The 21,705-nt window shown below is 36.1% G+C and overlaps 1 protein-coding gene across 14 annotated transcripts in view; it reads left to right on the forward strand.

Annotated features, from left to right (window-relative positions):
* The window catches only part of CPLANE1 (ciliogenesis and planar polarity effector 1), a 107,753-nt gene that overhangs the window by 2,207 nt on the left and 83,841 nt on the right, over nucleotides 1-21,705 (forward strand). For 13 of the 14 annotated variants that reach the window (XM_043488608.1, XM_043488616.1, XM_043488617.1 and 10 more), the window contains exons 2-17: nucleotides 783-909; nucleotides 2,143-2,278; nucleotides 2,397-2,516; nucleotides 2,907-3,139; nucleotides 4,199-4,305; nucleotides 5,570-5,726; nucleotides 6,150-6,253; nucleotides 8,618-8,800; nucleotides 11,000-11,249; nucleotides 11,505-11,660; nucleotides 11,836-12,605; nucleotides 13,179-13,387; nucleotides 13,590-13,670; nucleotides 16,173-16,337; nucleotides 19,958-20,131; nucleotides 20,957-21,185. In XM_043488608.1, coding sequence (XP_043344543.1) covers nucleotides 829-909; nucleotides 2,143-2,278; nucleotides 2,397-2,516; nucleotides 2,907-3,139; nucleotides 4,199-4,305; nucleotides 5,570-5,726; nucleotides 6,150-6,253; nucleotides 8,618-8,800; nucleotides 11,000-11,249; nucleotides 11,505-11,660; nucleotides 11,836-12,605; nucleotides 13,179-13,387; nucleotides 13,590-13,670; nucleotides 16,173-16,337; nucleotides 19,958-20,131; nucleotides 20,957-21,185 — 3,155 coding nt within the window. In that variant the 5' untranslated portion in view covers nucleotides 783-828. The remainder of the gene's footprint in view (nucleotides 1-782; nucleotides 910-2,142; nucleotides 2,279-2,396; nucleotides 2,517-2,906; nucleotides 3,140-4,198; nucleotides 4,306-5,569; nucleotides 5,727-6,149; nucleotides 6,254-8,617; nucleotides 8,801-10,999; nucleotides 11,250-11,504; nucleotides 11,661-11,835; nucleotides 12,606-13,178; nucleotides 13,388-13,589; nucleotides 13,671-16,172; nucleotides 16,338-19,957; nucleotides 20,132-20,956; nucleotides 21,186-21,705) is intronic. The other variant, XM_043488609.1, reaches the window with a different exon arrangement.

The following is a 21,705-nucleotide window of genomic DNA, read 5'->3' on the forward strand; positions in this document are numbered from 1 at the left end:
GGCTTAGGGCAGTTTGACTGCTTATGTGGTGATTGAAGGCTTCAACAGTAATTATTCCAGGGAATAAGGTAGAAGGTGTGGGGCGTCCTAGGTGGCTCAGAGATTAAGAATCTGCCTGCCAGTGTAGGAGACACAGGAGATGTGGGTTCGATCTCTGTGTTGGGAAGATCCCCTGAAGGAGGAAATGGTAACCCACTCCAGTCTTCTTGCCTGGAAAATCCCATGGACAGAAGAGCCTGACGGACTATAGTCGGCCAGGCTGTAGAGGTTGCAAAGAGTCAGACACAACTGAGCTAATAAGCGCACACAAACACATGGTAGAAGATGTATTGCCTTGTATGAGCTAGCCTTGTGAAATGCATAGCCTCACTTCCATTTTAGTCTTGGTCAAAGTAGTAAAAAACCACCCAATTTCAAGGGATGAGGCATAGACCAGAGCTCTCAATGAGAGAGAGGAGTGTTAAAGTCATAGTGTAAGAAGAGCATAGGGTAGGGGGTATTTTTGTGGTCGTCTTTGGAAAGATGAGAAAGTAATCACATAGAAACTATATTGTCAAGATATTCTCCAAATTTGTGTTTATTTTCATAGTCTGAGGAATAACTTGTCAAAAAAGCAAACAAGTTTTGCCTAACTATTCAAGATTAGATACTGAATAAGATATCAGCATTTTACCTTTAAAAGAGAGTAAACTTGAGCTAATGAAAAAGTCATTTACTAAAACTTTATGAAAACTCTTAAGATCTTCAGTAAATATTACGTGTTCTTATCTTTTTTTTTATAGCATCTTGTGACTTTTGACTTAATTGGTCTTTGATATCTTAACAAGCATGGAGATAAGATTAGAAGTTTTGACATCAACTAGTATCAAGCAGAAAAAACCCTGGCCACGAGTCTCCTGGTTGGGACAGGTAAGTTTTTCTTCAGTTGGACAGTATCAATTGTAATATGTGTTAAATGTGTGCTTTGCCTCTGAGATCGAAGAATAACCTTTAAAAAATAAAATAGCGTCTACAGAAGGATCACTTGCCCACTGAGCAGGATTTTGTGTATTTGTATGGTAGGAGGCTGGCAGAGATGGGGAGGGAACCTCAGTCTTTCTGTGGTCTGATCACATTCGTCAACCTCTCTCATCACTCTTTTGCTCCTTTTCTCCATCACCTGCTTTGTCTTCTTCACAATCCTTTGTTGCTTTGCTCTTGGAGTCCTGGGATGGTATATCATCCTCACTCTCCTCTTCTGGGCTCTCCTGGGAATTCTGGGACACAGTTTCTTCACCCTCATCAAGTCCCAGTTTTTGAGATTGCCCAGCCAGAAAGCCTCTCTGCAGTTATTGAAAATGAGCATGGCTTTCGCATCTACATGTGCAAAATGTGTGCATCTACGTCGCATGTGCCTTTTTTGAGCAAAGGCACATGTTTGGGGAGTTTCATGTCCTGGTGAATCTTGGAATACCCATGCAGGTGATGAAGCAGGCTTGTGTCTAACTGGAAGGTTTCCAGTAAGCTCAACATTTTCTGGATATTTTCTAAAACTGAAGTCTAGGAGCACATGCTACTGCTTCAGAAATGAGAAGCCATGTCTGTTTAAGTAAATAATTTAAAACTTGCCCATACTACTCTTCAGATCGATGAGCTAACAGCAGATAACTATTTGGGTTAGCAGAATTGGAAAACACTCCTATAATTTTAAACTTCAAATAAATCTCAGTGCGGCTACTAGGTCATACTACCTAGTAATTCTAATAAGAGGTACTTTGAAGATAGAATGAAAAAATTTTCAGGTTACATAATTAGCCTTATTGTTGGGACTTCTCTGATGGTCAGGTGATCAATAATCCGCTTTACAATGCAGGGGATGTGGATTCGAGCCCTGGTCGGGGAGCTAAGATCCCACTTGCCACTGGGCAGCTAAGCCCCCACGCCACAGTTAGAGAAGCCCTTGAGCCACATGAAGACCCAGCACAGCCAATAAATAAATAAAACTGCTTTTTAAAAATGCCTTTATTGTTCATTTTATGACGTGTAGTACAAATATACCATCTTTCTTAGATGTCACTTTCTTTTCCTTTCTGTGATAACTTAGGTAGGAGGCTGAATTAACTTCTGGCATCTCTTAAGTTTCTCACATATTTCTTCTCCTAGGAAAATGAAGCTGTTTTCCTTTTGGATGATAAATTCGTAAATGAAATTAATTTGCTCTCAGGAAGGACAAAGAAGAAAATTCCCAGTCTTCAGCCTTTGTTGAAGGATGTTATACTCCTAACAACCTCCAGTAATGGTTAAGTAGTACTGATATTATCAAAAGGCTAGATTAACTGTATTTTTAAAAATAATTTTGGGGGTAATATTAAGGCAAGTGTTAGGCTGTAAGCATTGTATTTCTGTTTTGAAAACAGATGCCTGGCTGGCTGGGGTACTCACTTCAGGGGAGGTTTTCCTCTGGAACAAAGATCAAGATTGTTTGAAAACCATACAAGCAACTGAAAAGCCTAAGGAAATGATTAAAGCTGCAGTAGGTGGGAGTTTTTTTATTTGTTTAAATTGATTTAACTTGATATATAGGAGGAAAAGAAATATGCCTCTGCTTGTGTAAATATATGTATGTATTTCCATGTATATGTAAGTATTTTTTGATGTTGGTTGTTTGTAACACTAAGGTTCATCTTGAGGAAGAAAAATATGGCATGCCTAACAAGTCTGTGATAGCAGTGGGTTCCTAATATCACACATGAGTACATAATAAGTGTTAGTATTATTTGTACTTTTAATTTATTATTAATGTCTTAGTTTTGCTTTCTGAATGGAAACCTCATTTAGGCTCCTTGTTGTCAGAATAGATAAAATTTGTACTTTTCTGCAGGAATTCCGACTTCAGAGGTTTAGTAACTTTTTTGTTGTTTTTTTAGCAAGCTCTTTGAGACTGTACTTGTATGTATCTGGCAATGGGAAAAGAGTTCTGCTTATAACTCCTTCTGGATGCATATTCCTTTGGGAACATTTGGAATTCAAGAATGTCTTATCTTCTAAAAGCCTTTCCTTGGTGGGCCAGTGGTCCCAGATCATGCCTGAAGAAGCAATTCCTTTACCTTCCACTGAAGATAAAGAAGCCGTAGTGCACGCTGTTTTTATAAAAAATGAGGTAAAATCCAAATCAGACAGAGTGTTCTTGAAGGGGAGACCTCAGACTCTAAGAGCAGACACTTTCTGGGAAGCTGTTGAGCAGAGTGTGTAATGATAGCTATTTATCTCCAGTCATCATTAATTGTAGTAATGGTGAAATTATCCTGGAAAAGGTATTTTTATATTTCTTGGTCCCATTTTAAAAGAGTTTATTAAAAGTGGTTTGAACTTAGAGCTTCCTTGGTCTTTCCCTAGTTTTACTTTTCCTTAGTTTTAGAATATAACTAGCTTTGTAATAAAAAAGAAACTAGAATTGGTGATATTAAGTAAGCCATTCCCAGTAAATAACGCATTCGTTAACTAAGAGACATGTGAAATAGCTGTACGATACTCTTTGTATGTGTTGACCAATATGTTATTACCCAATTTGCTATTGTTAAAAATTGCATTTTGAACTTTTGTTGTTTACCTCATGAATAGTGCCCTAGTTTAAATAATATGCAACCATAAAGGAAGAGAAAAATAAATATATAAGAATATTCCCAGTTATATAGCCAGAGTAAATGGCAATGTTTTCTTAAGAGAGTAACTACACCTTGATTTCCCACTTGAGATATGCCTCTGGCTCAGAAATAAATTTCTTAGTGTTTAGCTTAATGTTAAGCTATATGTTAAGAATAAAAGTATACAGGTTCTTGATAAGTTTCATTTGTCTTACTTATGAGAAAATGTGGGGCTATTTTTTTTCTTGTTTTTCTGTTCTTTCAGGGATTAGTTTATTTTCTGTTTTCCTTGCTGGTTATTTATTTTAAACATAGCAGTGTGTACATGTTAATCCCAAACTCCCTAACTATCCCATCATTCTTCCCCCTGGTAACCATAAATTCATTCTCTAAGTCTGTGAATCTGTTTTATAAACAAGTTCATTTGTATCACTTTTTTTTAGATTCCACATATACGCGATAGCATGTGATATTCCTCTTTCTCTGTCTGCCTTCACTCAGTACGACAGTTTCTAGATCCTCTTGGTTTATTTTCAGATTTATTATATACTAAAGTATGTGAAATTTATCTACAGTTATTTGGAGACTGCTGCTTGTGTTCATTTACTTTCTATTCCGGGGAATGCCTGAAGTTAGCATTTCTAGCAATTCGGTGGCATGAAAGTGTGTTTACACCTGTAAGGTGAGGTAAATGTTTCCTTCTTCTTTGTCTTCTATCTTTTTTTTTTTTTTTTTACTATTCTGAACAGCACATGGAATCTTCTTAGTTCCCCCACAAGGAATTGAACCCGCAGCCCCTGCATTGCAAGTGCAGAGTCGTAACCACTGGACTGCCAGGGAAGTTCTTCTGTCCCTTTTGAAACATTATTATAATATCTTTTGGCCCATAAATACATAATAAGATCAGTAAATGAAGTGTGAACATCAACCTCTGAGACTTTACAAATTGTTTCTCCCTATAAGTATTGTTCTGTTTCTTTACTTTTCATTTTACATGTTTATTACAGAAAGTTTTTCTTGTTTTTATTTTGTTTCCCTTCTTGGAATTGAGAACACATAAAAGGTAAGGCTGTCTGTGGTCTTGTCTTAAGACTATAAAAAACTCCTTTGAAAACTAATTCAATTGAATTAAAAAAAAAAAAGAAAACTAATTCAATTGAATTTTGAAAAGGACATAACTTACTTGAATTTACTACCATACCTTTTAAATTCTCATTTTTTTTTAATTCTCATTTTTTTAATTAAAAATAGTTTTATTTATTTTAAAAAGCCCAATGAAATAGAAAGAATGCATTTAAAAGCATATAATGACTTAAGATTTACTAAAATAGTGAGGTTTTTTTTTCTGTTTATTTTCTTTATTTTTTATGCTAGCAGTACTTTATTCTGGTGTAATTTATATAAAGTAAAATGAACAAATTTTAAATGTACAACTAGGTGTTGGTGGTTTAGTTGCTAAATTGTGTCTGACTCTTTCAAACCCATGGACTGTAGCCTGCTAGGCTCCTCTGTCCATGGGATTCTCCAGGCAAGAGTACTGGAATGGGTTGACATTCCCTTCTCCAGGGGATATTCCTGACCCAAGAATCAAACCTGGGTCTCCTGCATTGCAGGCATGTTCTTTACCAACTGAGCTAAGAGGGAAGCCCAAAAATATTTGTAATAATGTAGAAATACATGTATCTAAACTTTTAGTAGATGCCGATGTGTTTGGGGTTGCATGTAGGGCATGCTGTTACTACAAAACTCTGTATGGACCTACCTTGTTTAGTTAGCAGTTGCTCTTTTGTGCCCTGGATAAAACTTGTGAGCAGTTGCTAAAGACCCAAAATATATATGCATATGAAGGAATTTAGCTGGACCCTTCAATTTTCTGTAATGAAATATGTATTAATATAAAAAAGTTCCTATACTTCCTGTTTTCAGTTATGTCGTTCCTTTCTCAGATCACTGCCATTTTGTGTTCAGTGGGCTCAGCAGGATTGCCTTCTATGCAGTCTGATCCCTAAATGTGAATCAGTGAAGTCAAGGGGAGCTCTGATTTCTGCATTTTCAAGAGATGGACTTAACCTGGCAGTAACGCTTAATCAGAAAGACCCAAAGGTCAGTAAATGTAATTTGTTTTGGGAGTAAGCTGTAAAAGAGTTTAGTTCAGTTTAGAGATTTTTTTTTTTCCCTTGAATATGGTTTGTTTTTTCTTAATACTACTTTATGTTCTTTAAATTGGTGTTTCCTGATCCAACTTGACTTTGTAAATTGGTAACATTATTTACGTTAGGTGCCGTAATTTTTGAAATTTGACCTTCAGAAGTGAGAAGAGGATAATGTAAAAGGAGGAAAGAGGGGCAAAGTGATAACTGATATTCTTAAAATGTAGTATAAAAGGGAGAAGAGTTATAGGTGGTTGGTATTGTCTTGCCAGTTGGGAAAGACGAGATAGTTCATTGATAAGATAGATCTCTAGGTCTTCAGAAATATACGTAAAATGATTTTAATTGTTTTGTTGTCTTTTTTTTCTCTTTCTAGGCAACTCAGGTATTATTTATAAACACACTGAATTTTGTTACTGTCTATGGTAGCCTTAAAGGATGTAGTAATAAGAATCCTGTGGTTCCAGCCACTCTTGTCAGGTAAGGATTCTTTTTTATTTCTAAATAGTGTTTTTTTAAAAATTTTTTTAATAGTTTAATAAGTTTAAGGCTTTGATCAGTAGTGTCTAAATAGATATTTTTACAACAAATATTCTTAAAAAGAATTCTTTAAGAGATGGAAAATTCTTAAAGAGATGGAAATACCAGACCACCTTACCTGTCTCCTGAGAAACCTCTATGCAGGCCAAAAAGCAACAGTTAGAACTGGACATGGAACAATGGACTGGTTCAAAATTGGGGAAGGAGTACACCAAAGCTGTGTATTGTCACCTTGCTTATTTAACTCATATGCAGAGTATATGCGAAATACCAGGCTGGGTGAAGCATAAGTTGGAATAAAGATTGCAGAGGGAAATAGGAATAACCTCAGATATGCAGATGATACCACCCTTATGGCAGAAAGCAAAGAGGAACTAAAGAGCCTCTTGATGAAAGTGAAAGAGGAGAGTGAAAAAGCTGGCTTAAAACTCCACATTCAGAAAACTAAGATCATGGCATCTGGTCCCATCACTTCATGGCAAATTGATGGAGAAACAATGGAAACAGTGACAGACTATTTTCTTGGACTCCAAAATCACTGCAGATGGTGACTGCAGCGATGAAATTAAAAGCTTCCTGTTCCTTGGAAGAAAAGCCATGACCAGCCTAGACAGCATATTAAAAAGCAGCAACTTTACTTTGCTGACAAAGGTCCCTATAGTCAAAGCTATGGTTTTTCCAGTAGTCATGTATGGATGTGAGAGTTGGAACGTCAAGAAGGCTGAGCGCCAAAGAATTGATGCTTTTGAACTGTGGTGTTGGAGTCCCTTGTACTGCAAGGACATCAAACCAGTCAATCCTAAAGGAAATCGATCCTGAATATTCGTTAAAAGGACTGATGCTGAAGCTCCAATACTTTGGCCACGTGATGCAAAGACTTGACTCATTAGAAAAGACCCTGATGCCAGGAAAGATTGAAGGCAGGAGGAGAAGGGATTGACAGAGGATGAGATGGTTGGATGGCATCACTGACTGAATGGACATGAATTTGAGCAAAATCTGGAAATGGTGAAGGACAGGGAAGCCTGGCGTGCCTCAGTCCACGGGGTCACAAAGAGTTGGACGTGACTGAGAGACTGAACAACAACAGATAGATATTTAGATAGATAATGCAGCTTTCATCATGTGTGCTTGATGGACTTTAAAGTTTGTTTCATATGTTGGACACAACTGAGCAACTTCACTTTTCCCTAGAGAAGGAAATGGCAACCCACTCCAGCATTCTTGCCTGGAAAATCCCACGGACAGGGGAGCCTGGCAGGCTACTATCCATGGGGTTGCAAAGAGTTGGACACCACTGAGCAACTTCAGTTTATATAAGGAAGGCGTTCAGTCCTTTAAGGAAGGGTCTGATAGAGTGGAAGATACTTGAACACGTTTTCTTTTCTCTTATTTCTTTCTATGTTGTCTTAGGAAGAGTGGGATTATGATTAGGTTGAGAAATACTGGGCTTAGAGAGACTGCAATGAAGAATCCTGGGTTGGGAAGATCATTTTATATACTCAGGCTGAGGTGTTTTTAGCCTTTTAAACAAAGTTAGCATTCTCTGCATATGGGTGGACAGCACCGTAAGTGGTGATTTTGGATGGCAAGGGACCTGTGCAAGATTATAGAGGAGGAAGATTTCCTCTTCCTCTTGAATCCTTCTAATTTCCTTTTCTGAACACTTCTCTGCTGTTCTCTGACTTTTCAGCGTTTTCAGGTTCATCCAGCCATACATTTTTATTTTCTTTCTCTTCCCCAAATTTCCTTTCTAGTCTCAGTTAAGTGGTCTGTTTGACTGAGGGTGTCCATCATTTAAATGAGAAGGAGCTACTTTCTGTCCCCATGAAAGAAATATTAATATTTTAAGACAGTTAAGGAGTGGTAAAGATGGCTTTGGCAAGAGGGAATCTGCTCTTGAATGGAGCTCTAGCAGGCTCCTGAGAGACAGGCACGGTATTGACCTTCAAATCTACTGGTAGATCTTAGTTATGGATATCACTAGGATTAGAAGTTGTTCTGGCTATAATGTAAGTGACTTAAAAGATTTAGATTTTTAGGTAGTATTTTCATCTTATGATTTGTTTATGAATGTAAGTAAATTTCTAATTGTTATGTTGTATGAACTAGATGTTTATGAGCAAACTCCTTTCTTCTTACTTATTTCTTGGGAAGTAAGATACACAAAATGTATGTGACATTTGCCTACTATTCATTCTTTTGCCCTTATTTTTGGAAGTATCTCACCCCTTCTTGGCCATTATAAATTGTTAGAGACATTGTAGAGAGTCCTTTCTAAACATCTTGTTTTGCTTTTTCTAGGTCATACTGGGTAGGTGATGTCAGCTGGACTCACGATAGTCTTTTTCTGGCTTGTGTGTTAAAACGTGGCTCCCTGGTTTTATTGACCTGTCATGGTGAATTGCTAACGTTAATTACATTTGGTTGCTCTATAGAATTTGGGCCAGCAGAATTTATTCCTCTTCACCCACTAATAACATATAGGTGAGATATTTGAATCATTTAATTTATTTACAGAAATTTTTCTCTTTTGGTATTACTTTACTGTGTATTTTTTTTTAATATAATTTCATGTTTCAAACTGTCTTTCTCTTTATTTGAGTCTGTCATCTCAATACCTGTTTCTTATTTATAGTTTTCTTCTATTTCTTTTTGTGGCTTAATCCTGGTGAAAATTTGACAATGTGACTATGTAAGTATATGTTATTTAAATATTTAACAGCACTAAAAAATGTAACTTCTTTGATAATAAAAATTAATAAAAGCGTGATATGTCTTTTATTGTTTTAAAAGCAAAGCACTTAGATAAAAATTAACTTGGCATGTGGATGTATCTGGCTTCCCAGATGGTAAAACCCGTCTGCCAGTGTAGGAATGTAAGAGACATGGATTTGATCCTAGGGTCAGGGAGATCCCCTGGAGGAGGGCATGGCCACCCACTCCAGTATTCTTGCCTGGAGGATCCCCATGGACAGAGGAGCCTGGCGGGCTACAGTCCATGGGGTCGCAAAGAGTTGGACATGACTTAAGCAACTGAGCACCCATGGGTGTATCCCTTTTTTCCCAAAGGGAAAAAGGGGAAGGTTGTTGGAAATGGATAGTAGACTTTAGAATTCAGCCATATTTAAATTTTAAATTGTGAGGTCATGTAGCAGTTTGGCTTTGGAGTCAGATCAAGAATCAAACCTTGGTTTTCCTACTTACTGGTTGTGTGACTTTGAGTAAGTTACTCTTTGAGCCTCATTTTCTTTTACTCTGAAATGAAGATGGCAGTAATTGTCTCTTAGACGTGAAGGAATGAAGCAAGATAATAAATAATTATAAATTGCTTTAGCACAGTTCTGGCATAAAGTAAGAGCTCAGTAAATCTTTGTTTTTATTGATGTTGATATTATTATGTTTGGGTAGGCACATATAGATAGCTGTTTACAAAACAAAAAATTGGAAAAGGTCTTTGAAACTAATCCATTACCTTTGCTTTACAGAAGGAAAACTGAGGAGGGATGTGTCCTTGATTATATCTAACAAAATATTTTACTTAATTTCTAGCAATAGATAATTATGATGGAAAAACTTGTCACTTCCTGCAGTGAAAGTGTTTTTTCTTATTATGGTCTGATTCATAAATTGACTTAAATTTCGTCACATTTTACTTAAATATTAGTATTTAAGATCTTTCAGAATGGATTGTTTTTTCTGATTACAAAAGTAATACATATTCATTATTTTTAAAAGCTTAATCAAATGTTACAAAACTAAATACTATCGAAAGTGAAAAACTTGTAATCCTATTCCTTAGAGATAACAATTATTAGCATTTTAGTGTGTTGTCCTCTTAATTTGAAAATTTTGTATAACATGTGCAATAACAACATTAATTTAATTTTTAAAACAAATTATATGATATATGCTGTTTACTATTTTGCTTTTTTGATTTGACAGTATGTCTTATACATCTTTCCATGGAGTCACTTTTTAATGGCTTTATAAATTTTGTAGAATGTACTTTTAAAACCATCCTTCTTTGTGGACCATTTGGCTCATATAATCTATGTTTGATTATTTTCCTAACCAGAAAAAAATACATTTTGGTTCTCTGTTCTCTTTATACTTACAAAGCCTCAAAGTTAATAATTAGTGATATTAAGTAATCAGTTGATATTAAGAAATCAGAATTAGGTATGCCACTGTAACAATAAATAACTACATTTATATGGAAACTCAGTCAAATTTAACCTTGAGCTGATAAAATTTTACTCATCACCATCCTCTCCAAATGTTTCTTAATAACAAGAATACTCACAGCTCCTATTTATATTCTTACAAGGACATTTAAATATATAGTAAGAAAGAAAATTAACTGCTTAACTGTCTTTAATAGTAGAAATAACAGCATCAGTTTTTTTCTAAAAGAGGTATAAAACTGGATTACAAACAATATTACAAACAATAGAGTATGTGCCACAATTCTTGGAAAATTTTAAAAAACCCACCAGCCTCTGTATTATTTAATTACTTGTGTTTTCCTCACAGATCTGTGCACATTTAATATTTTCTGTTTAATTTGCTTGCTTTTTCATCATTCTGAAATGTTTGTTTTGTTTTTTCTTTGAAATAATTGTAACTGTTTTTTTAAAAGATTTTCCTCTCACTAATTCTTGAATTTTGATATTTGTTTGTTAGACCACAGCAGTTTACACTTCAAGATTCAAATAATTCTGTAGATTCATCAGCTTCAGATAATGACCCTATGAGACAGAGATTCTCTATAAAAGCACACTCACGATTACCCTACCTCATTATTTCTGATGGATACATGGTCACAACCCTTCGATTTCTTGATAATCTGTCTCCATCGGTGCTCATGAGATCCCTTCTACTTGATTCAACGCAGAGGCTTGAGAAAACATACGAGAGTGTGATACTGTGTAAGGTATGGTGCTCTTTGGTACCATCAGTAAAAGCTGGCTTCTCAGTCTTGTTTTTAATTTATTTATTTTTAACTGAAGGATAATTGCTTTTCAGTATTGTGTTGGTTCCTACTGAATGTCAACATTCTCAGTCTTTTTAAATTTAAAACTGTACTGACAGGGGTGTCCTTGGATTGCATATGTTTGTCTATAGAAGTTATAATTATAGTACAGTTATGGATAAAATTTTGCTCTTGGAAATCTTCTTTCTTCTACAGCCAAAAGGCAAAGGTCTGAACTTGCGATCATTGAATTCCCTAAGATCTAGCTTGTTAAAGCACCAAAGAAATGAAAATGTAGCTGATTCTACTGTTCCCAAATTCTTACAAGCAGAAGAAACATTGAAGTTAAATGAAGAAACAGCAGACCTGCAGGTACTTGCTAGCAATGTTTTATTTATTTTGAACACTTATGTACTGATTTTATTCCAAGAAACATATTTTGATTTCCTGTTATTAAAGAGAAGAGAAATTTGATAGTACTAAACTGATTCTACTTGTAAGGAATTAAATGATATTAATAATAATTTTTTTCTCACTCATGTTTTAGGATTTTGAAGCAGAAGAGACTGATGACGGCAGATGTTTTCCAAACAACTTATTCTCTTTTTGGAACCAAAAAAATGATCTGTTATTTAGTAGTGCTGATGAGGGAAGATTGGAATTTGCTTCTATGTTTGATACGATACATGCAAAAGATAATACTGAGGAAACAGATAAAGCTGTTACAGAACTGCACTCTGTCCAGAAAAATCTCCTTGCAGCATGGACTATAGGAATTTCAAAAAATGTGGCAGAAAAAAATTTAATGTTAAATTACACAGTAGTTTGTATCACTCATTTTTTGTATATTCTTCAGTTTATAAAATGTCCTTTTCCCAAACTTGATCTTTTTTTAAGCAAGAGCTCAAAACATAATACATGGGTACTTTGTATCTTTCAACTTTTTCATCAGTGTTTATCAATCCAGTACTGGGATATGAGATACAAGCAAGATATAGGACATTTGGTGAAGCTGACCTCAAATACTATAAAGCTTTTGCTCACACAGCAACAACAGGATCAGTTATTCTCAGAGAAGATTTTAGCCTGTTTTCATTTACTCAGAATGGTAGCTGATCATTTAAATGGCATGTACAGTCTTCAGCCTGAAGTTATTTCAACATCAGCTGATGGAAGTAGAAGAGTAAAGCAAGACTCATTGGTGTTACCCATTTTTCAAGTGTTTCAAGATAGTGATTCTTGGGAACACTGGTCTTGGAACTCATCTTTCAAGATTCGTCCTCAAGTATTAAATTTCGTGCAACAGCCAGGACACAGGTACAGTGACTTTACTGTTAGGAGACTATCAGCATTGTAGATTCTTCAAAATTGAGATATAATTCCCATACGGTAAAATTCATTATTTTAAAGGGTACAAGTGAGTCATTTCTATTATAGTCACAAGGTTGTAGAATGAGTAGCACAATTTCCAGAATATTTTTATCACTCCCAAAAGAAACCTTGTACCATTAGCTCTCAGCATCATAGATTTTATGTTATTTAAAATTATTTATGCCAAACATTTTTCAACACACATTATTAGTCTTGGGCAATCATGATACTGTTGAAAGATTTTTATTTAGATAAGCATTATAGAAAAAAATGACCACAGGTGTGTAAAGCATTTATGAAAGTTTTAAAAATGTGCATTTTTTTTGACTCTGTGCTATCTTTGAATCTGATCAATTGTATGCATATTATTACCTCAGGGAAGAATACATGGAGAAAAAAAGGCTAATGAGGAGGCTATACTCATTAGCTATACTCTTAATAAAGGCTAAAAAAAGGCTGTACTCATTCTTATCCCTAGTCTGAAATTTGATTTTTATGATTACTTTATTCTGTGTGCAGATTGATTGTTCTCTGGAGAATATTGTACAGTAAGACTTTATGGTATCAAACACAGTTAAGTCAAAGAGTTCCTGAAGATGGCATGCAGTTAACTGAAAAGATGACACATGAAACATCTGCTGTCAAGTCCCTGTTATGCCATATACAGGCTGAACTGCAGACTGCTGGAGTTCGCTTGAACCAGACCTTAGAACTTAAATCTATCAACGGTCAGTATCTTATAAACAATTTCTAACCCTAGGTGTAAGCGATAGAAGGTTGTTGGGCTTTGATTTTATTGGTTGGTTGTAATTATTTTGTTTTTTTCAAAATAATTTCTGGCTGAGCTATATCCGCTAAATTTTAAAACAAGTAAGTTTTTATAAAGTAATTTAATTAACCAGGGCTAACTGTTGGTTAAAAATTTTGTAGGGGAAGAGTGTTTCCTACTAGGATCATATGAAAAATCTGTTCAAATATGGAAGAAAGCTCTACAAGAAACCCAAGAAAAAGGTAGGAGAGAAAGGTAGAGGGTATTAAAAATAATATTACTTGCCATAATGTTAGTGGGACCATATTTTAGCATGCTGTTTGTTCTTAAAAATGATTTCAGATTCTGAGAACTGACAATTTCTTAATGCTTAAATAAAACACATACTGTAAGTACCTTGACTGTTAGAAATAGTTACTTAAAATTAGTCTTGGAATTTGTAGCACCAAGACTTTTTTATCCTGTCTGTAGATAAGACTCCTCTGTCCTTTTTTGGTTAGTGATGGAACCTGTGATTGATTGGTAATGGGAAAAAAAGAGACTTAAATTCTAAATTAAAAAAAAAAAAGTCATTTAGTAAGATTGCAAGTATCTCCATGGGATGCTATGAGTCAAATAAGGTGCTATTATCAACTTAGAGAAACTTGAAGCTAAGGTTCTCTGCCCTTAAGTAATTCAACTTTAAGAATTTCCTGTGAGTTAGACTTATTATGGGGCTACATGGAGTTTTTGATGAGAAAATAGGGGTGTGGATTCTAGAAACTGGTGATAGCTTTTATGATATAGGGCTGAGGGTATAAGATGATAGAGGTTCTCAGCCAGGACTTTGGAGCTCCTTGACTGCCACTACTGGTCAGGTTTGACCAATTATTAAATTTATTTTCTGGCTGCTGTGGCTATGTATTGAGGGCCTGCTATGTGTATTAGACAATAAGAATAACTGAAATAAGCAAGTTTGCCCTCAAATTGCCCACAGTGTGGAGGATAGATTGCATAAACAACTAGCATGTTTCTCATTATGCTTTATGATATTTGCTGGGGGAGCACACAGTCTGAACTGGAGTGCAAACATCAGTCTGGAGAAAACCTGGAGGAACAGATACGTGAAACTGAGTGAAAATTGTTCAGATGACAGAGTGGGAATGGTGTAGCAGAGGATATAGCACTCCAGAAGCAAGAAGACATGAGAAACCATGGCAGTTTGGTAAATTGCAAGTAGTTCAACAGGACCAGGTTATTTGAAACATATATGTAATATTGAGGATAGGGTGGTGAGTGCTAAAGTGAAAGGCGAGAACAGGTAATAAGGGAAGATACTTTGCAGTGCCATGGGATTGAGATTTTATCCTGGAGACAGTGGGATCTGTTAAGATACAGAAAGAGTACTTTTCAAATAGACATAGGCCATTTGGAAAGATCACTTTGGTACATTACGGAGGACCATTTGTAGGAGTGTGTTATAGAGATGTGGGTTTTACCTAGAAGCAAGAAAATTAGTCAGTTGAAGAGGTCCTGAAGCAGAGCAACGTCAAGAGTTCTGGGGAACAAAAGTCACATTTGTCAGATGTTTAATAGGTTTGATCAGGTGAACTTGTGACTGAGTAGAGAAAGAAGTCTCATGTAGTTCTCAGATTTGGAGATTGTACAGCTGGATGAAGAAGAGTGGCGTTCAGTGTGATGAGAAGTTCTCATGAAGAAAAGTTTTCATAAGGAGTTTTATTCTAGACCTTTTAATTTAATTTCCAGTTGTATCCATTTGGAATGGTTTCTTGTAATGGAGACTGAAAGTAACAGTGGCTTCAACAAGAAGTTTATTTCTCTTAGGAAAGGAGGCGAGGAGTTGACAGTCGGGCTGATTTGGGATTTCTGTGGTCTCATCAAGGACTCAAGCTTATTTAGTGTTTCTACTCCATCATCCTTAGTGCATTGCTTCCACTCTTAAGGCTGTTGCATGAGTTAATATGGGTGCTGGAGTCCCAGCCATCATGTACATAATCCAGGTAACAGAAAGGAGGAAGGCAGGAGGGGCAAGGGAGGGTACACCTCCTTGCTGAGATAGCTCTCTTTACTCAGCTTGTCTGGCGGCTCTACACTATATTATCTCTTGGTTAAGAACTTTGTCATACTTTCTCATGGCCACATCTAGCAAGAAATTGTGATCTGAGTGCATTGGAACCCCGAATAAAATTAGAATTCTTTTACTCAGAATGGTGGATAAGGGGTAGGTAACCTTAGCAATCTCAGTCCTAAGCACCTTTTAGATATTTGAAAACAGTGGTCAAGGGATCCAGTCTTAATCGATGGTATTTCTTCTCTGGAAAGTCTCTTTGACTGTCTGTTTGATGTATGTGTGGTTTCTTGTGTGTGTTTTTAATTTGTGTTTTTAGCATGTGCCCTTCTGTTTCATACCATGTATACTTGAGAGAGATGCTGTTAGTGGACCTCAGTTAGTACTGCGATGAGTATTGGCACCTCTTCTTGGATAAATTCTTAGTCATCCTAGGACCTGACCACAGAAAATAAAATTGTTAAGAATTTACAATGAAAAAGAACAAAATATTGCTGACCTGTTTTTTTTTTTTTTTTTTTTTTACTCAATTGTGAAACAGGTACAGAAAAGTTCACATGACATGAGTGTACAGTTGATGAATTTTTATAAACTGAACATTTCTGTCTGCCCAGCACCCAGATTAAGAACATTACCTAGCTAACATGTTTTCTAATGTAATTCTGCCCTATTTAAGGAGGAAGAAGGACATGTTTTCTTCAGCTTCGCTATTATCTTTCTCTTTTATACTGCCACCTCTATAACTATAATTTAAATGATGCTCAAGGATTATGTGATCAGCTAGTAAGAGAAATACTGAAATGGTCCCACCTTCCTGTAAAAGAAAATGAAGATTCTTCAGGTATGCTTTTCAAAAATCAATATTTTTGTTTGTTTGTCTTTTAATGCCATCTGTTGGGTTTAATGTATTTTGGTTCCTCAATATAAAATCAGTATGTTTAATGTTAGCAATTTGTATTTACAGGTTTAGCTATGAAATTGCTTATGCATAAAAGTTGGCTGCTCTGCTGCATTGTGGTGAATTTTTGGACTGTCAGCTTCTCGGCGGCAAAGATCATGTTTTTGCTTGTTTTTAACCTTTGAGTCTCTCAGCTTAGTGGTACTTGCCTGCTGAGCTGTTATAATTGTTGTCTCATGTCTCACAGCCCTGTTTGTTAGACATAATGTCAGGTATCCAATGTCAGGTACTTTTCCTTAACATGTTTGTATTTTCTCTAATGGTTGCTTAAGGTGGTTTGTTAAAGTGATCAAAAGCACTTTCAGACATTTTCAGGGCCTTTTTAAAATCTGTTTAAGAGGTTGTAGAATATTTGGATTGTCCTTTTTTTTTTAAAAAAGGCGTATATAAATTAAGCAATAACCAAAGTGAAAGATGGGCTTCCCTGGTGGCTCAGTGGTAAAGAATCTGCCTGTCAATGCAGGAGACCCAGGAGACACTGGTTCAGTTCCAGGATGGGGAAGATCCTCTAGGGAAGGAAATGGTAACCTATTCCGGTATTCTTGCCTGGGGAAGTCCCATGGACAGAGGAGCCTGGTAAACTGCAGTCCATGGGGTCGCAAAGAGTCAAACACAACTTAGTGACTAAGCAATAGCAACAGAGTGAAAGACATCTATATGAATGAGCACATAATGTATTTGTAATGCTGTTTTACAGTGGTAGACCATGAGATGTATACTTTGCATATGAATGTGTCAGAAAGGCCAATATATCAGTACTTTCTAAATGGTATTCATGACTCTAAATGGAGTATTTGTTTGTTTTTTCCTAATAACTGATTATTTATTGGTTTAAAAATCATTTACTGATGGAAAGTAGAGATCAAAAGAAATTAGTTTACAAAAGGCTTTGAAAAATAGTTTGAGAGGGTTTGTAAAACTCTTTCTTTGATTTTTACCAGTTTATCATTTTTGTCCAGGAGAACAGTATTAGTTTGTTTGGTTTCAGCCACTGTGGTCTCTTTTTTTTTTTTTTTAAGGTGAAATAGGTAGTAGAATGGGTTTCCTGGGTAGCTCAGCCAGTGAAGAACCCGCCTGCAATGCAGGAGACCCCGGTTTGATTCCTGGGTCAGGAAGATCTCCTGAAGAAGGGATAGGCTACCCACTCTAGTATTCTTCAGTTTCCCTGGTGGCTCAGACAATGAAGAATCCACCTGCAATGCAGGAGACCTGGGTTCGATCCCTGGTTTGGGAAGATCCCCTGGAGGAGGGCATGGCAACCCATTCCAGTATTCTTGCCTGGAGAATCCCATGGACAAAAGAACCTGGCAGGCTACAGTCCCTAAGGATCACAAAGAGTCAGACATGACTGAGTGGCTAAGCACAGATCGTAGAATACTATGAAATTTTATTCTAGGACTCCTCTATTTTCTCTGCATTTTTTAAATTTAATTTTTGTTTTATATTGGGGTGTAGCTGATTTACAATATTGCATTTCAGGTATACTGCTAAATGGTTCAGTTATACATATACATATATCCATTCTTTTTCAGATTTTTTTCCCAAGTAGGTTATTACAGAATACTGAGTAGAGTTCTCCATGCTATACAGTAGGCCCTTGTTGATTATCTATTTTATATATAGTAGAGTGTATATTTTACTCCTAAACTCCTAATTTATTCCTCCCCCCACCCCACCTTTCCTCTTTGGTGACCATAGGTTTGTTTTCAAAGTCTGTGAGTCTGTTTCTGTTTTGTGAATGAATTCATTTGTATTATCTTTTCAGATTCCATACATAAGTGATACCGTATGCAATCACTGTTTATGGATTTTTTACTCTATGATATTTGTCTTTTTAAATTTGTGTTTATTTAGTAGTAATACAGGTTCATTTTAGACAGTTTTGAAATATGCAAAGGTTTAAAGGAGAAAATAAAACCGCTTTTAATTCTACCATTTTGTCTATGTGCATTTATATATATATTTATTATCAGAGCTAATATTCTGTTTTGCAATCTTTTAAATTTAATATTGTGAATATTTTCCAATGTAAATAATATTCTTTAAAAAACCCTAGTAAGCTTTTTCCTCATTATTACATATTTTAGATTGTTACCACCTACTTACTATTTTAAATAATGTTGCAGTGTACATAAATTTTTGTGAGCATTACTAATGTCAATTGTTAAATGTTAAGAAATGAGGTTACAGAGTCAAGACTTCTGATGCCTAGTGTTTGATTGCCCTCTGAAAGGACTGTTCGCTGTATATGAGTGGAAGATATTTGTATGTGACTTTTTTTTCTTATGTGTGACTTTTTAACTGACTGGATTTTTTTTCCAGCAGTATTGTCATGATATGATATAACTGTCAAGATGAGTTGAACCTATAGTAATGTATTTAATTTTTAATGATAGTTGTTTAGAGTATTTTAAGCATATCCCCTCTTGGTCAGGAGTCCCCAGGACTACTCCCCAAGTTCAGTGATTCACAGACAATGCACAGGCCTTGGTATATATTGAACCCAGGCCCCCTGCTGTGGAAGCATGGAGCCCTAACCACTGGAACACCTGCAAATTGCCTCAAGTGACTTCTGAGAAAGAAGGATACTTTGCCATTGTTGGGGCCATAAATTTCATAAAAATTAATCTTAATTTAATATTTATCTTGTATGGGCTTCTCTGGTGGCTCAGCTGGTAAAGAATTTGCCTACAGTGCAGGAGACCTGGCTTCAATCCCCAGGTTGGGAAGATCCCCTGGAGAAGGGAACGGCTACCCACTCCAGTATTCTGGCCTGGAGAATTCCGTGGACTGTATAGTCCATGGGGTCGCAGAGTTGGACACAACTGAGTGACTTTCACTCACTCAATAGTTTTTAGCTATTTATTTTCAAATATCTGATTCCAGTTTATATTATTAAGTTTCAGTTTTTAAATAGGGATGACATGTTTGCTCTAGTTTACATCAGGATCACTCTAGAAATCATAATGTAACTCTCTCCTCTGCCTTCTTCCTCCATTCTACATGTTCCCCTTTTCCATACCTCCCAAAAGAATCTTAAGAGTTAGTAAAGAGTTAATGTTACTAACGGGAATATACTAATAATATAGAAACACACATGAAGAATCACTCTTTTCAGATTATCTTTGTAGTAAACTCTGCCTCCTTGCAACAGAGAAAGAGGAGGAAGAAGGGACAACAAAGAAATGATAAGCTTGCAAGTCCATTATGGCTGGATTGTTTGTATAGATCCTTCCATGTTTTTAGATAAAACTGGTAACTTGAAGTCATAAGAGTTCCTAAGTGTATGTGCTGATAATTATGAGCTTATTATTTTCTTTTTGTTCTATTGTCTTGAAGAAATGTAGATACCTGTTACAAGTTACCTTGTATAGGCCAGGGGAGTTGAGCTTGGAAAAAGGTTTCAATTATAATTTTCTTCTTGCATCATGTTAGGAGCTTAAATATTCCTGCTTTTGCTAGTTTAATCGGAATCTCCTTTGCTCATTTGGTGTATCCTGCAGTTCCTGAGACGTCTCCTTGTGAGTCTGGGGTGACTGGAAGTGTTCATCCCGAAGCGGCGGTGAGCGTGGTCCAGTCCATGGCTCGCTTCATGGCTGCCTACTTCACCAATCAGCTGCTGTGCATTTTGCCACCTCACAGTGTGAATGTTCTTCCTCCCCTTCATATTAAAACAGGTAATAGAGTAAACAAATGTTCTCACCTTGTTTTTGCACATAATATTTAAAACCATTTTACACAGTGATCATTGGTCTGTGGAAATAATACTGTCTAGTTAGTGCCTGGTGTGTAGGAGATACTCAGATGACTGTTTACGAATGAATATATTCTGAGAAAGGTAATTGCTTTGAACTTGTTTTTATTGAATATGTATTTTTTTAATTAAAAATTTTGGACATATTAGTATTGTTACAGTTTCCTTTTTTTTTTTTTTTAAGTAAAAGAGCTATAAAAATGTGGTAATTGAACAGATTTTGAGTATTCTAATTTCAGTTCAGTTCAGTCGCTCAGTCATGTCCGACTCTTTGTGACCCCATGGACTGCAGCACTCCAGGCCTCCCTGTCCATCACCAACTCCCAGAGTTTACTCAAACTCATTCTAATTTAGAATTTAATTTTTGGACATTTTACTTTTATTATTTTATTTGGATCATTTTTTCTTTGCTCTATTTAATCGTTTCCTTATATTATCTGATGTATGTATGTACCTTTATTTTGTATAATGCACTCTGAGACTGTTTCTTCTGTTTCTTTGTCTACTCGGTGTCATTTTTTTAGGAATGCCAGCATTTGCTGTATGGCCCACTAAAGAGACACATTCTTCAGTGTTTAAAAAAAGAAAAGCTATTCTAGAGTGTGTTAAGTATTATCTTAGGCCATTTTGTATGTATCTTCCTTGTTGTGGTTTTGTGTAGAAAGTACTAATTAAGGAGATCTGTGTAAGGAGGCATGAGTTCCTATGTATAATTGTAGTTAATCCATTTTCTTTCATCTACTCACAGAGCAGCCCTTTCGACTTATTCCTCTGCAACACTCTAAAGTGACCAGTGTGGTCAGAGAGCAGAATCTTTCTGATGTGTGGACCGTTGAATATGCCCTTGAATTATTATTGATTGGTGGCCTGGTTCCAGAAGCCGTGTGGTTGGCACATAAACTTGGAGACTGGAAGACATCTATTTCTGTTGGTGTGGCTTTTCAACTCTTCTGCAAACATGGCAGCAATTTCACGAGGTGTGTATTTTTAGGCACAAGTCTTATTTAACTTATACGCAGAGTACATCATGAGAAATGCTGGTCTGGAAGAAGCAAAGCTGGAATCAAGATTGCCGGGAGAAATATCAATAACCCCAGATATGCAGATGACACCACCCTTATGGCAGAAAGTGAAGAGGAACTCAAAAGCCTCTTGATGAAAGTGACAGAGGAGAGTGAAAAAGTTGGCTTAAAGCTCAACAGTCAGAAAACTAAGATCATGGCATCTGGTCCCATCATTTCATGGCAAATAGATGGGGAAACAGTGGAAACAGTGTCAGACTTTATTTTTTTTGGGCTCCAAAATCACTGCAGATGGTGACTGCAGCCATGAAATTAAAAGACGCTTACTCCTTGGAAGGAAAGTTATGACCAACCTAGATAGCATATTAAAAAGCAGAGATATTACTTTGCCAACAAAGGTCCATCTGGTCAAGGCTATGGTTCTTCCAGTGGTCATGTATGGATGTGAGAGTTGGACTGTGAAGAAAGCTGAGCA

The sequence above is a fragment of the Cervus canadensis genome, chromosome 16 (assembly GCF_019320065.1).
Source record: "Cervus canadensis isolate Bull #8, Minnesota chromosome 16, ASM1932006v1, whole genome shotgun sequence".
Classification (NCBI taxonomy): domain Eukaryota; kingdom Metazoa; phylum Chordata; class Mammalia; order Artiodactyla; family Cervidae; genus Cervus; species Cervus canadensis.